At 40.8% G+C, this 13,905-nt stretch overlaps 1 protein-coding gene across 2 annotated transcripts in view; it reads right to left on the minus strand.

Annotated features, from left to right (window-relative positions):
- SETDB1 (SET domain, bifurcated 1) overlaps positions 1 to 5,683 on the minus strand; it is a 32,102-nt gene extending 26,419 nt beyond the window's left edge. For both annotated transcript variants that reach the window (XM_010838674.1, XM_010838675.1), the window contains exons 1-3: positions 5,514 to 5,683; positions 4,348 to 4,618; positions 3,326 to 3,477 (exon numbers count right to left, since the gene is read on the minus strand). In XM_010838674.1, coding sequence (XP_010836976.1) covers positions 3,326 to 3,477; positions 4,348 to 4,607 — 412 coding nt within the window. In that variant the 5' untranslated portion in view covers positions 4,608 to 4,618; positions 5,514 to 5,683. The remainder of the gene's footprint in view (positions 1 to 3,325; positions 3,478 to 4,347; positions 4,619 to 5,513) is intronic.
- Between the last annotated feature and the right edge of the window lie 8,222 nt (positions 5,684 to 13,905).

Genomic DNA, 13,905 nt, shown 5'->3' on the forward strand with positions numbered 1-13,905 from the left:
ACAGAGGATAATATGGTTGGATGGCATCACTGACTCGATGGACGTGAGTCTCGGTGAACTCCGGGAGTTGGTGATGGACAGGGAGGCCTGGTGTGTTGCGATTCATGGGATCGCAAAGAGTCGGACACGACTGAGCGACTGATCTGATCTGATGAATAACATATGACAATCATTTAGACAACTTTGATAAAGTGAACAAATTCCTAGAAAGACACAAATGAACAAAACCAACTTGAGAAGGAATAGAAAACTTAAATAAATATATCAGGTAAAGACAATGGAGGGCTTCCTTGGTGGTCCAGTGGTAAAGACTCTGAGCTCCTAATGTAGGGGGCCCAGGTTCGATCCCTGGTCAGACAACTAGATCCCACATGTAGCAACTAAAAATCCCATGTGCTGCAACTAAGACCTGGAGCAGCCAAATAAATAAATACAAATAAGTATATTAAAAGAAAAGAAAATGGATTAGTAATTAAAAGCCTTCCCACAATAAATTACAATGTGATATGCTGAATTGGATCTTGGAACAGAAAAACCAGAAATGGAATAAGGTCTGGAGTTTAGATAAAAAGAAAGTATCAATGTTTGTTTCTCAGTTTTGACCAATATCTAGCATGGCAACATGAGAAGAAACTGGTGAAAGGTATGAAGGAACTGTCTATTACCTCTGCAACTTTTCCACAAATCTAAAGTGATTTCAAATTAAAAAGCTTATTTATAAAAAAGCTTTCCACGAAGAAAAGTCCAAGCCAAGATGGTTTCATTGCTGAATTTATCAAACATTTAAGGAAGAAATAATACCATCCCACACAACTCAGAGGAAGGAACACCTCCCAACTCATCTTGTAAGGCCTGTATTACCTTGATGCTATAGCCAAAGACATCACTACAAAACTACAAACAGCCCTCAAATGTATGTGCAAAAACTGTTAAACATTTGCAAATCCAGTACAACAACATATAAAAAGGATTATACACTAAGACAAAGTGGGGAGGGGGGCAAGGATGAGAGATTTATTCCAGGGACAAAAGATTGGTTTAACATCCAAAAAATAATTATTGTAATACATTCTATTAATAGGATAAATGATAAAAGCCATATGATCATCTGAGGACAATACAGAAAAAGGAGCTAACAAAATCTAAAATTGAATCCAGTTATGATAAAAGCTCTCAGGAAACTAGGAACAGAAGCAACTTCCATCAATCTGATAAAGGATACCTACAACTTACACCATATTAATATGTAAATAAAATGTTTTCCTGCCAAAATCAGGAATAAGGAAAGGATGTCTGCTCTCAAACTTCTTTTCAACATCACAATGAAGGTTCTAGCAAGCATAATAAAACAAGGGTGGGGGAAAAAAGGACTTCTAGATTAGAAAGGAAGAAGTAAAATGACTATTTCCACATAGCATGATCTAATATATAGAAAGTTCTAAGGGAGCCATGAAAAACTTCCAGGAAATTGATAAGCTGATGCGAAAATTTATCTGGACTATATATGAAATACAAATGAATTTGGAGGATTTTCACAAAGTGATTTTAATACTTACTGTCAAGCTATAGTAATTAAGACAGTGTGGTGCTGGTAAAAAATAAACATTTAGATCAAGTGAAGTGAAGTCGCTCAGTCATGTCTGACTCTTTGAGACCCCATGGACTGTAGCCTAACAGGCTCCTCCGTCCATGGGATTTTCCAAGCAAGAATACTGGAGTGGGTTGCCATTTTCTTCTCCAGGAGATCTTCCCAACCCAGGGATTGAACCCAGGTCTCCTGCATTGTAGGCAGATGCTTTACCATCGTAGCCACCAGGGAAATGTGACCCTCAAATATATGGCCAGCTGACTTTCGACAAGCATCCTGAAAGGACACTCCTTTCAACAAGTGGTGGTGGAACAACTAGATAGCTGTTAAGTGAAACAAACCAACCAACTACCCTCAATCCTTACTTTAAGAATTTTTATTCTTCAAAAGACATCATTAAGAAAATGAAGAGGCCACATCTGAGAGAAAATGTTTATAAAACAGACCTAATAAATGAACAGTACCTAAAGTACAATAAGTCAGGAGACATATATATTGACTTAGAAAAGCCAACAGTAAAAAGACAACCAATTTTTTCAAAAAGGCAAAATGATCTGAACAGATAGTTGCCTAAAATACATACATAAATGGCAAATGTATGTGAAAAGATGCTCAATGTCTTTAGAAACATACAAACTACAATCACAATGTGAAGGAGTCCCCCAGTGGTCTAATGGTTAGGATTCTGGGCTTTCACTGCTGTGGCCCAAGATCCCGCGCAGAATGATACTGTCATGCACCCACTAGAATGGCTAAATGACTGACAATACCAATCACTGACAAGGATGTCTCCCATACTTTGCTAGCAGGAATGTAAAATGATACACTTTGGAAAACACAACAGCAGTTTCTTCAAAACTCATACGTTTACCTTAAGACCTAGCAATTCTACTCTTGGGTGGAATATCCAAGAGACATGAAACAAAACATGGACATTAAAACTTCCACACAAATATTCATAGCAACATTATTCATAATGACCCCAAACTGCAAACAACCCAAATGTTTATCAACTGAGGAATGGATAAAAACATGTGGCTATCCATACAATGGAAAGTTATTCAACAAAAAAGGAACAAACTACTGATAAACGCAACAAGGATGAACCTCAAACACATTATGTTAAATGACAGAAGGCAGACATGATAGATGACATACTGTGACCCTACTTAAGAGTAAATTTCTAGAACAGGCAAAAACTTCACAGAGAAAGCAAGCAGATCAGTGGTTGCCAGAGGGTGACAATACAGACTAATGACAAATAAGCATGAAGGCACTTTCTGGGGTGATGCAAGAGTTCTAAAACTGGATTGGGGTGAAGACTGCAGTACTATAAAATTATTCACTAAAACTCAACTTGTACACTTAAAGTAGGTGAATTTTATAGTATGTAAATTATACCTTAAAAATTGTTATAGACAAAACCAAATAATCTGCTTTGAGATATATATATATACATACACACATACACGTTAAATGCCATCTATTAAAAAAGCAAGGAAATTTAGAATACAGATTATACAGAATGGGGAGAGAATAATTCAATCAGGAAGTAGCAGGTAGGGAAGATCCATGACACTAACAATCTATTTTTTTTTTTTCTGTAACAGACAAGTCCAATAGTTAGGAATATGAAGTTAGTGAGAACGGTTTCTCCTCTCTTATCTTCTATCTGCTCATCTTCCCATGTTTCAGTTTCAATCCAGAGACTTTCCAGTCCATAGCCTCATCTCTTACCTGAATCAATACTGAGGACATCGTCGTCTTCATCAGGAATCTCAATTATTTCTGTAGGCCGGGAAGCTTCATCTTCAGAGCTGCTGTCCCGGTACTGTAGTCCCAGTTTGGAATAAAAGTCCTTCACCAAAGACTCACAGTTAGTCACTGCCCTAATATTGGAACACATGTAGAAAAGGTCAAAGCCAGCAGAAGCAGGGGTAAAAGCCATTAGAATTTACTTATATATATTTAACTATATAATGACTTCTATTCAAACAGATCATATTCCAAAGTGTCTCTGTTTTGAATTTAAGAGGCTTATCCCATAGGAAAAAAAAAAAAATTGTGGTTTCTTGAAAAATCTAAAGTAAGTTCAAAGCATGGTCCTTTCAACTTCATTATTTACCTTTTGTTGTTTGAAAATACATTCTAAGTGACAAGTAGGGCAAAAGAAACCACTCTTCTGGGGGTTTAGAGTAGAAATAAGGTTCGAGGAACTTGTTAAAGCTTCACAGTTACATAAAACAGCAAATCTTCACAATATGCACTCCCTAGATGATTCTAGTAAGAAAACAAAACAGCTGTTCTGAAGTAGAGTGTAGGATAAAGAAGCGGAAGGGACTCAAGACTTGGACTCCCCTACTGCTGATCAGTAGCTCAGATGGTAAAGAATCCGCCTGCAATGCAGGAGACCTGGGTTTGACCCCTGGGTCAGGAAGATCTCCTGGAGAAGGAAATGGCAACTCATTCCAGTACTCTTCCCTGGAGAATTATATGGACGGAGGAACCAGGTGGGCCACAGTCCATGGGATCACAAAGAGTCAGACAGGACTGTGTGACTAACTTTCACTGCTGATCATATATTAACTGCTGATAGACGAATATTATATGATGACTGTGCAGACAATTTGGGCCTTAACCTTTGAGGAAGAGCAAGGTTCTCCATGTCTGTACCTTCTAAAGTACAATGTCATAACAATTATACTATTTTAAAAATGTCTGCCAATGGGCAGATTTACTATTTCCTATGTGGTTCTTACCTGGATGCATCATCAAAGAGTTGGTCAACATGGGCCACCTCAGATTCCTTTTGTATTACCCAAGTCTCCAACTCTGCTAGTTGCTTCTTGCGCTGCTGTACACAGTCCATCTTTTCCAGTTCTTCATCAATGAACTGTCGAAGCTCCTCCATTGAGATGCCCAGCTCCTCAACCACGGACTGTTGCAGCTCTGCAATTTCTTCAGACTCCACTGCTGCTGTTGCAGCTGCCAAACCAATGCACCCAGGGAGGGAGGACATATTGCTGTCCTCTACATGGAGCAGGAAACTAAAATTACTTTTGGAGTCATCATAACCACATTAGAGAATTTCAGTCCCCTAATAAAACTCATTCCTACTCAGCTACTTGTTACTCAGATATATGTAGTTAGGTTTGAGTCCATGTCCACCCCCCACCCCCAACCCCCCAGTTCTCCAGTGTCTGAAGCTGAGATTTTGTAGAGTTCTCATCTCCTATAGGCTGTAGACTATAGGCCTGAGTAAAATGAAAAAGTTTGACAGGGCACGGAGGACATATATCACACAAGGAGCTACCAAAAATAATGTTTTAGGAAACTGAAAAGAAGCAATTTATTGAGGTAGATATTTCTGTGACCTGTGTTCCTTGACTAATGAGATAAATCTTTACACGCTATGCTAATTTGAGCAAATACCCCCACCTGGAGGGGAAGGTTTGGTTTACAACTCCCTAATTCGTTGTTTTCTCTTTAATTACTTTTCTCCTTACATCACTTCGTTTTCACGTTGAAAGACACTTAAGTACACAAAAGCTTGCAGCACAAAAGGTTTTCCCAAAGTAAAATGAAATAAAATAATATGGGAATAAAAGGTGGCTACCTAAATCGACACTTCAAATACTCGCACATACAACACACACTGGTGTTAACTGCTTTTTCGATCAAACGGTTAAAGCAAAACTGAAGCCAGAACGCCATGCGACCCCAGTGCCAGTTCACTGTCTCCATTTCTCTTTTGACCACACGCCGCCCCACCCCCGCGCTACCCATTTTAGGGGTGCGTCCCACCCACCCGCAATTCCAGTTCAACACCGTCCCCGCTTGTCTCCGGGAAAGACCTCCTTCCCACCCTCGCCCGACCTCTTACAACAAACAAAACATTCCATACAAGCCCTTGGTCTCCGAATACCTCAATTAACAGTATTTCCCACACCTCCCTGCTTCCAGCTAAAGATGGCTCTTTCTCACCAGCCAGACCCCAGACTCACGACGCAGGGGTCGGCCTCGGTAGGAAAGAACGAAACCAAACAGAAAAGGGAGCAGGGGGAGGGGAAGAAGCGTGAGGGAGGGAAGGGGAAGGGGGGGGGGCCAAAAAAAAAAAAAAAGACGCCGGAAGCAAGCCTGAGGTGCCGTTCCGGTTGCTGCGACGGTAGCCTGATGGGGTCAAACCCAAAGCCGCAGGGCTCCCCTCGAAGGCTGGGAAACTCAGGGGCGTACGCATGCGTCAAGGAAAATCCTTCCAGGGCACACGTGAGAAACGATTGGCGGGTAAAGTGGGCGTGGTTTAGATACATTACAGAAAGGCTCCGCCTCTTCTACCACTCCTCAACTGGTGGTAGTAGTACTAAGTTTGTTGCGCAGAGGCTCAGTCGGCGAACACTAAGGTTTAGAATTCTCCCTTGTACTTGAGTTTGTTGTGTTACATAAACCGTACAAATTGTAATAAGTCGAGTTCCGTTCAGTTGCTCAGTCGTGTCCTACTTTGCGACCCTATGGACTGCAGCACGACAGGCTTCCCTGTCCATCACCAACTCCCGGAGCGTGCTCAAACTCATGTTTATCGAGTAGGTGATGCCACGTCTCAGCCTCTGTCGTACCCTTCTCCTCCTGCCTTCAATCTTTCCCAGTATCAGGGTCTTTTCCAATGTCAGTTCTTCGCATCAGGTGGAAGGTGTAATATGAAAAACACGAAAATAGCTTTTCCACCCCCATCACTTAACCACCTCTGCTCCTTTGAGGTAAATCAACTTAGTTTTCTAGGCTTGTGTGTACAAGATCAAACATGAATTTTTTTGTTTCTGTTTTCACTTAACATGTGGACGTTCCATGAAGTCAATTAAAAGTTTTCTTTTTGATAGTTGTGTAATACTTTGTAATATGGTTAAATCATACTTAGAAATTTGGATTGTGCTCAGTTTTTAGCCACAACAAAAATTCAACAATAAATATTAAACATCCTTTTGCAGTAGTACATTTATTTCTGTGAAAGAGATCCCCCAAAATGGAATCTGAGTTGAAAAAATATGTATTTTCCCCTATTTTTATCAGAATCCACTGTCAAATTACTTTTCAAAAAGGTTGAAACAATTTTTACTTTCACTAGCAAATCTGTGAAAGTGTCTCTTTCCCCACATTCTCATTTAGGACTGTTTGTTAACTTTAATTTTTAAGAATTTGATATGTATTTAAATGATACCTGTGTCAGGATAGACTAGGCTATGTTGCGGAAACAACACCAAAAGTTTAAAACAAGAAGCATGTGTTATTCGTTCACACCGCATAATCATCTCTAAAAGGGTGACAATGGAGTTCTGCTCACCATAGCTACTCAGAAACCCAGGCTGATGTGCCACCCTGCCATAAGGAGATATCACTAGAGAGTTTCACACTGGTAACTAGAATGACTCAACCTACTGGCTTGAATGAGGCCCTACCCAAACAGGAGAGGGCCAGGAAGAACAGTCATGTCTCATCTCCAGAAGGATGGAGCTGCTGCTGCTGCTGCTAAGTCGCTTCAGTCGTGTCCGACTCTGTGCAACCCCATAGACAGCACCCACCAGGCTCCCCCGTGCCTGGGATTCTCCAGGCAAGAACACTGGAGTGGGTTGCCACTTCCTTCTCCAGTGCATGAAAGTGAAAAGTGAAAGTGAAGTCGCTCAGTTGTGTCTGACTCTTAGCGACCCCATGGACTGCAGCCCACCAGGCTCCTCCGTCCATGGGATTTTCCAGGCAAGAGTACTGGAGTAATGTATTTGATGAATCAGCACTGTTGACTACCACGTAATCTCATTACTACTTTAATTTAATGAGTTCATTAAATGATTTAATTTGCTCAGCCATCTTTACACCAAGTGCTCCTAAATTCATTTAAAAAGTATAAGCCAACATTCTCTTTCTCTTTTTTTTTTTTTGGCCATACTGCACCCATGTGGGATCTTAGTTCCCCAACCAAGGATCAAACCCATGACCCCTGCATCGGAAACACACTTTAAAAAATTATTTATTTTAATTGGAAGCTGATTACTTTATTGTAGTGGTTTCTGGCATACATTGACATGAATCAGCCATGGGTATACATGTGTCCCCCATCCGGAAACCCCCCCACCTCCCTCCCCATCCCATCCCTCAGGGTTGTCCCAGTGCACTGGCTTTGAGTGCCCTATTTCATGCATTGAACTTAACTTGGACTGGTCATCTATTTCACATATGGTAATATACGTGTTTCAATGCTATTCTCTCAAATCATCCCACCCTTGCCTCCTACAGAGTACAGAAGTCTGATCTTTATATCTGTGTCTCTTTTGCTATCTCGAATATAGGTTCATCGTTACCATCTTTCTAAATTCCATATATATGCGTTAATATACTGTATTGGTGTTTTTCTTTCTGACTTACTTCACTCTGTATAATAGGCTCCAGTTTCATCCACCTCATTAGAAATGTTTCAAATGCATTCTTTTTAATTGCCGAGTAATATTCCATTGTGTATATGTAGCACAACTTTCTTATCCATTCATCTGCTTCTGGACATCTAGGTTGCTTCCATGTCCTAGCTATTGTAAATCAATGCTGCGATGAACATTGGGGTACACATGTCTCTTTCAGTTCTGGTTTCCTCAGTGTGTATGCCCAGCAGTGGGATCGCTGAGTTGTATGGCAGTTCTATTTCCAGTTTTTTAAGGAATCTCCACACTGTTCTCCATGGTGTCTGTATTGGTTGCATTCCCACCAACAGTGTAAAAGGGTTCCGTTTTCTCCACACCGTCTCCAGCATTTATTGTTTGTAGACTTTTTGATAGCAGCCAGACCAGAGTGAGATGGTACCTACCTCATTGTGATTTTGATTTGCATTTCTCTGATAATGAGTGATGTTGATCATCTATTCATGTGTTTGTTAGCCATCTGTATGTCTTCTTTGGAGAAATGTCTGTTCAGTTCTTCAGGCCCATTTTTTGATTGGGTCATTTATTTTTTCTGGTATTGAGCTGCATGAGCTGCTTGGATATTTTTGAGATTAATTCTTTGTCAGTTGCTTCGTTTGCTATTATTTTCTCCCATTCTGAAGGCTGTCTTTTCACCTTGCTTATAGTTTCCTTCGTTGTGCGAAAGCTTTTAAGTTTAATTAGGTCCAATTTGTTTATTTTTGCTTTTATTTCCATTACTCTGGGAAGTGGATCATAGAGGATCCTGCTGTGATTTATGTTGGAGGGAGTGGAAACACTTTTAACCACTGGACTGCCAGGGAAGTTCATGGAACCTTCTATGTAAGACTGAAAGTAGGGTCCAAGCAGGATCATCAAAGTTTTTGAATTCCTCCCCTGGTGACCGCCCTTTCACCTATGCTCATTTCACCTGTCCACCAGTTTCCTGGGACCATGCTAAGTACCTATTTCTTATTGTTACGACACCAGGAATTGAGGTACAGAGAAGTAAAAGTCTTCTCAAAATATTTGAAATTCAGAATGTTCCAAACTCACCTCATGATTGTATTTTCTTACCTGAGCTAGAAATTTTATTTTAATTCATTAATTATTTTGGATGCACCACGAAGCCTGTGGGATCTTAGTTTCCTGACCAAGAATCAAACACAGGCCCCTTGCATCCCTGCATTGGAAGTGTGAAGTCTTAACCACTGGACTGCCAGGGAAGTCCCTGAGGTAGAAATTTTAGATGTATTGTTGCTGTTGTTCAGTCATGTCCAACTCTTTGAGATCCTATGAACTGCAACAGGGTTCCCTGTCCTTTACTATCTCCTGAAGTTTGCTGAAACTCGTGTGCATTGAGTCAGTGATGCCATCCAAACATCTCATCCTCTGTCATTTCCCTTCTACTCTTGCCCTTAGGCTTTCCCAGCATCAGGGTCTTTTCCAATGAATTTGCTTTTTGCATCAGGGGGCCAAAGTATTGGAGCTTCAGCTTCAGCATCAGTCCTTCCAATGAATATTCAGGGTTGATATCCTTTAGTATTGACTAGTTTGATCTCCTTGCTGTCCAAAGGACTCTCAAGAATCTTCTCCAATGCCACAGTTCGAAAGCATCAGTCTTCGGTGCTCAGCCTTCTTTATGGTCCAACTCTCACATCCACACATGACTACTGGAAAAATCATAGCTTGACCATACAGACCTTTGTTAGCAAAATGATATCTCTGCTTTTTAGTATGCCGTTTAGGTTTGTCATAACTTTTTTTCCGAGGAGCGAGCATCTTTTAATTTCATGGCCGCGGTTACCATAGAGCCTGTAGATTCTAGGAATCTTTTAGACATATTACTCCTTATAAAACACACACATGGTATTTATTGGTTACTTCATAACAGGAAGTATTTTAAGCACTTTACAGTTGTTAATTTAATTCTCACAACAATCTGATGAGGTAGGAACAATAATAATATTGTCTCCTTTTTTTAAAGTAAAATTTTAAAATTGAGATATAATTGACTCACAACATCATATACAAAATAATGATTTGATATTTGTGTATATTGCAAAATGATTACCACAATAAGTCTAGTTAACATGCTACCATACATAATTTTTTTCTTGGTGATGAGAAACTTTAAGATTTTCTATGTTAACAACTTTCAAATATGCAATACAATATTATTAATTATAGCTACCATGGTGTTTATTACATCCCCCTGACTTCTTTATTTTATAACTAGAAGTTTGTACCTTTCAACTCCCTTCACTCATTTTACCTACCCACCTCTTCCCACATCTCTGGAAACCACCACTTTGTTGTCAGTATGAATTGGATTTTGGTGGTCTTTTTGTTTGTTTGCTTTTAAGATTCCACATATAAATGAGATTATACAGTATTTATCTTTCTCTGTCTGAATTGTTTCACTTAGCATTATTCCCTGAGGTCCATTCATATTGCCACAAATGGTAAGATTTCATCCTTTTTATGAGTGAATAATATTCCATTGCATATATTTTTTTTTTTTAATGGATAGAAAACTGAGGCACAGAATTAAATAAATCTCCCAAGACCACAAAGTTAAAAAATGTTAGAACATGGCAGTTTGGTCCTACATCTTGTTGTCTTAAACCATTATACAACACATCTTGTTTATCCTAGCTTGTAAATGCTTTTTATATCTTTTCCCCACTTTCATTTCCTATTCTGCTGTCTTTATTTAGTCCTTCCTTCCTTCATTTCTCTCTCTCCCTCTCTCTTGCTTCCTTCTTTTCACTCCCTCTCTCTCACTCTTTCTTTTTTTTTCTACTACACCGTGTAGCATGTAGAACCTTAGTTCCCTGACCAGGGATCGAACCTGCCACCTCTGCTTTGGAATCCTGTAGTCTTAACCAGTGAGGCTTCCTAGGTGGCTCAATGTAAAGAATCTGCTTGCCAATGCAGGAGACTTCAAGAGATGCAAGTTCGATACTGGGTTGGGAAGATCCCCTGAAGGAGGAAATGGCAACCGAGTCCAATATTCTTGCTGGGAAATCCCATGGATGGAGGAGCCTTGTGGGCTACAGTCCATGGGGTTGCAAAGTGTTGGACATAACTGAGTGAGCACGCATGCAGTCTTAACCACTGGACTAACACGGAAGTCCCCTAATTCTTATTTCTTGCCAGGACAAAGTAGCCTCCTGGTTGGTAGCCCTTATTGTAGATCGGTTCTATTAGTGGCTTTGATCATGTCACTCCCCTGCTTTAAAACTGTTTTCTTTATGTTCAAACTTCAATTATAAAATTTAAAGCTCTTCATAATTTGTCCCCCATTTCCCTCTCTGGCGTATTTCCCATTTCTCCATTTGCATTCCTGATTATTTGCTTTCCCCTCAATATGTTTATGTGTTTCATTTTTATATCTTCATTCCTTTGCTGACTGTGATCTATCTCCTGGAACAACCCTTGCCTTTCTGTTGTGTGCTAATGGCAACCCAATGCACTGTCGACCACCAGGCTCCTCTGTCCGTGGGACTCTCCATGCAAGAATACTGGAGTGGGTTGCCATTTTCTGCTCCAGGGGAATCTTCCTAATTCAGGGACCAAGCCTGTGTCTCTTATGTCTCCTATATTGGCAGGCGGGTTCCTTACTACTAGTGCCACCTGGGAAGCCCACCCTTCTGTTGGTGAAATACTAGTTCTCTAGGGTCAAACTATGGAGAAGGCGATGGCATCCCACTCCAGTGTTCTTGCCTGGAAAATCCCATGGACGGAGGAGCCTGGTGGGCTGCAGTCCATGGGGTCGCTGGGAGTTGGACACGACTGAGTGACTTCACTTTCACTTACTTTCATGCATTGGAGAAGGAAATGCCAACCTACTCCAGTGTTCTTGCCTCGAGAATCCCAGGGACAGGGGAGCCTGGTGGGCTGCTGTCTATGGGGTCGCACAGAGTCGGACACGACTGAAGCGACTTAGCAGCAGCCGCAGCAGGGTCAAACTAAATGTCTTCTATGTGAAGTTTTCAAAGTCAAACTTTAATATGTATCAGAATCACCTGGAGAGCTTGTAAACCACAGGTTGCTATCCCCACACCATCCCTGGAGTAGGTCTGGGTGGAGTTTGAGAATTTGCATGTCTAAGATTTTCCCAGGTGATACCCATGCTGTTGGAACAGGGACCAGAGTTTAAGAATCTCTTTTCTAGGGACTTCCTTGGTTAAAAATCTGCCTTCCAGTGCAGGGGATTTGGGTTTGATTCCTGGTCAAGGAACTAAGATCCCACATACCTCGGAGCAACTGTTAAGCCTATGTGCTTAACAACTAGAGAGCCACAACTAGAGAGCCCAAATGCCACAGAGAGACTGTGCCCTGCAACAAAAGATCCTAAACGACATAACTTGGACCCAAACCCAACCCAATGCAATGTACCTGGGACCATCACTTACCCCCTGTGTAATCAACTCTTGCCCCTGTGCTTCCATTACCTTAATTCTTTTCCTGTCATGAGTTATCTGGGCCTTTCCTCTGCTGGTTTGTGATCAACTCAAGGCTGAGTTCCTGTCTTAATTATCTTTGTTTCCTCTAGCAACTGACCTATTGCCCCATACATGGAATACTCTGGAGTTTGTGATGATTAAAGGGAAATCTTTGCTCTGCCCTGATTATGTTACTGTTAAAATTTGTTCAGTTTTCTGATATGTGTGTGGGTGGGCTGAGGGTGGAAGTAAGGAATGGGGATGTTGAAGAGAAACAGAAGCAATTTGGAGCATCATATTCCAATCTGATTTCTTCATTGCCCTGAGAAACTGAAGCAATTAGTCCAATAGATCAGCGGTGGGACACAGGGAAGTGTCTTATGAGGACTTGCTGCTAAACATGCAGTCAGGGAACCTGCTAGAGACACTAAATCTCTGGTCCCAACTCAGGGAGTACTGAATCAGAATCTGAATTTTAGTAAGACCGCCAGGTAATTTGTTCACTAAATTTTTTCTTATAAAGCTTTTTCAAAAAAATTATGTATTTTATTTTTGGCCACACTGAGTCTTTGTTGCTGTGCTCAGGCTTTCTCAAGTTGCAGCGAGCAAGGGGCTATTCTTCATTGTGATACTCAGGCTTCTCATTGCAGTGGCTTCTCTTGCTAGAGCACAGGCTCTAGATGAGGCCTCGGTAATTGTGGTCCTGGGGCTTAGCTGCTCTGCAGCGTGTGGACTTTTCCCGGACCAGGGATTGAACCAGTATCCCCTGCGTTGCAAGGTGAATTCCTATCCACTGTACCACCAGGGAAGTCCCTGCTCACTAAAATTTTAGAAATACTGTAGGAAAGGCAGGTTTGAGCTGTGTAATCCTTTCCAGGACAATAGTTAGGGAGCCAAACTCTGGCTTTTTTTGTTTGTTTGTTTGTTAAGAATTGAAGAGTAACTCCTGTCAGAGACAATCAGGCCCTGATATAAATTACATTATTTTTAATATTCTTTATTGTTTTAAATGTAATCCAATGGAATGACCTATTGGTATAAATCAGTTTTTTTTTTTTTTTGGCCTTACCACATGGAATGTGAAATCAGTTCCCTGATCAGAGGTTGAACTTGTGTCTCCTGCAATGGAAATGTGGAGACTTAACCACTGGACCACCAAGTAAGTCCAACCTTATTAAAATTTACAAAATATTGAAAATAATAATAATAAGACAGCTTATTGAAGCTGAAACTCCAATACTTTGGCCAGCTGATGCGAAGAACTGACTCATTTGAAAAGACCCTGTTGCTGGGAAAGATTGAAGGTGGGAGGAAAAGGGGATGACAGAGGATGAGATGCTTGGATGGCATCACTGACTCAATGGACGTGAGTTTGAGTAAACTCTGGGAGTTGGTGATGGACAGGGAGGCCTGGTGTGCTGCAGTCCAT

This window comes from Bison bison, unplaced genomic scaffold (genome assembly GCF_000754665.1).
Source record: "Bison bison bison isolate TAMUID 2011002044 unplaced genomic scaffold, Bison_UMD1.0 scf7180017864104, whole genome shotgun sequence".
NCBI lineage: Eukaryota > Metazoa > Chordata > Mammalia > Artiodactyla > Bovidae > Bison > Bison bison.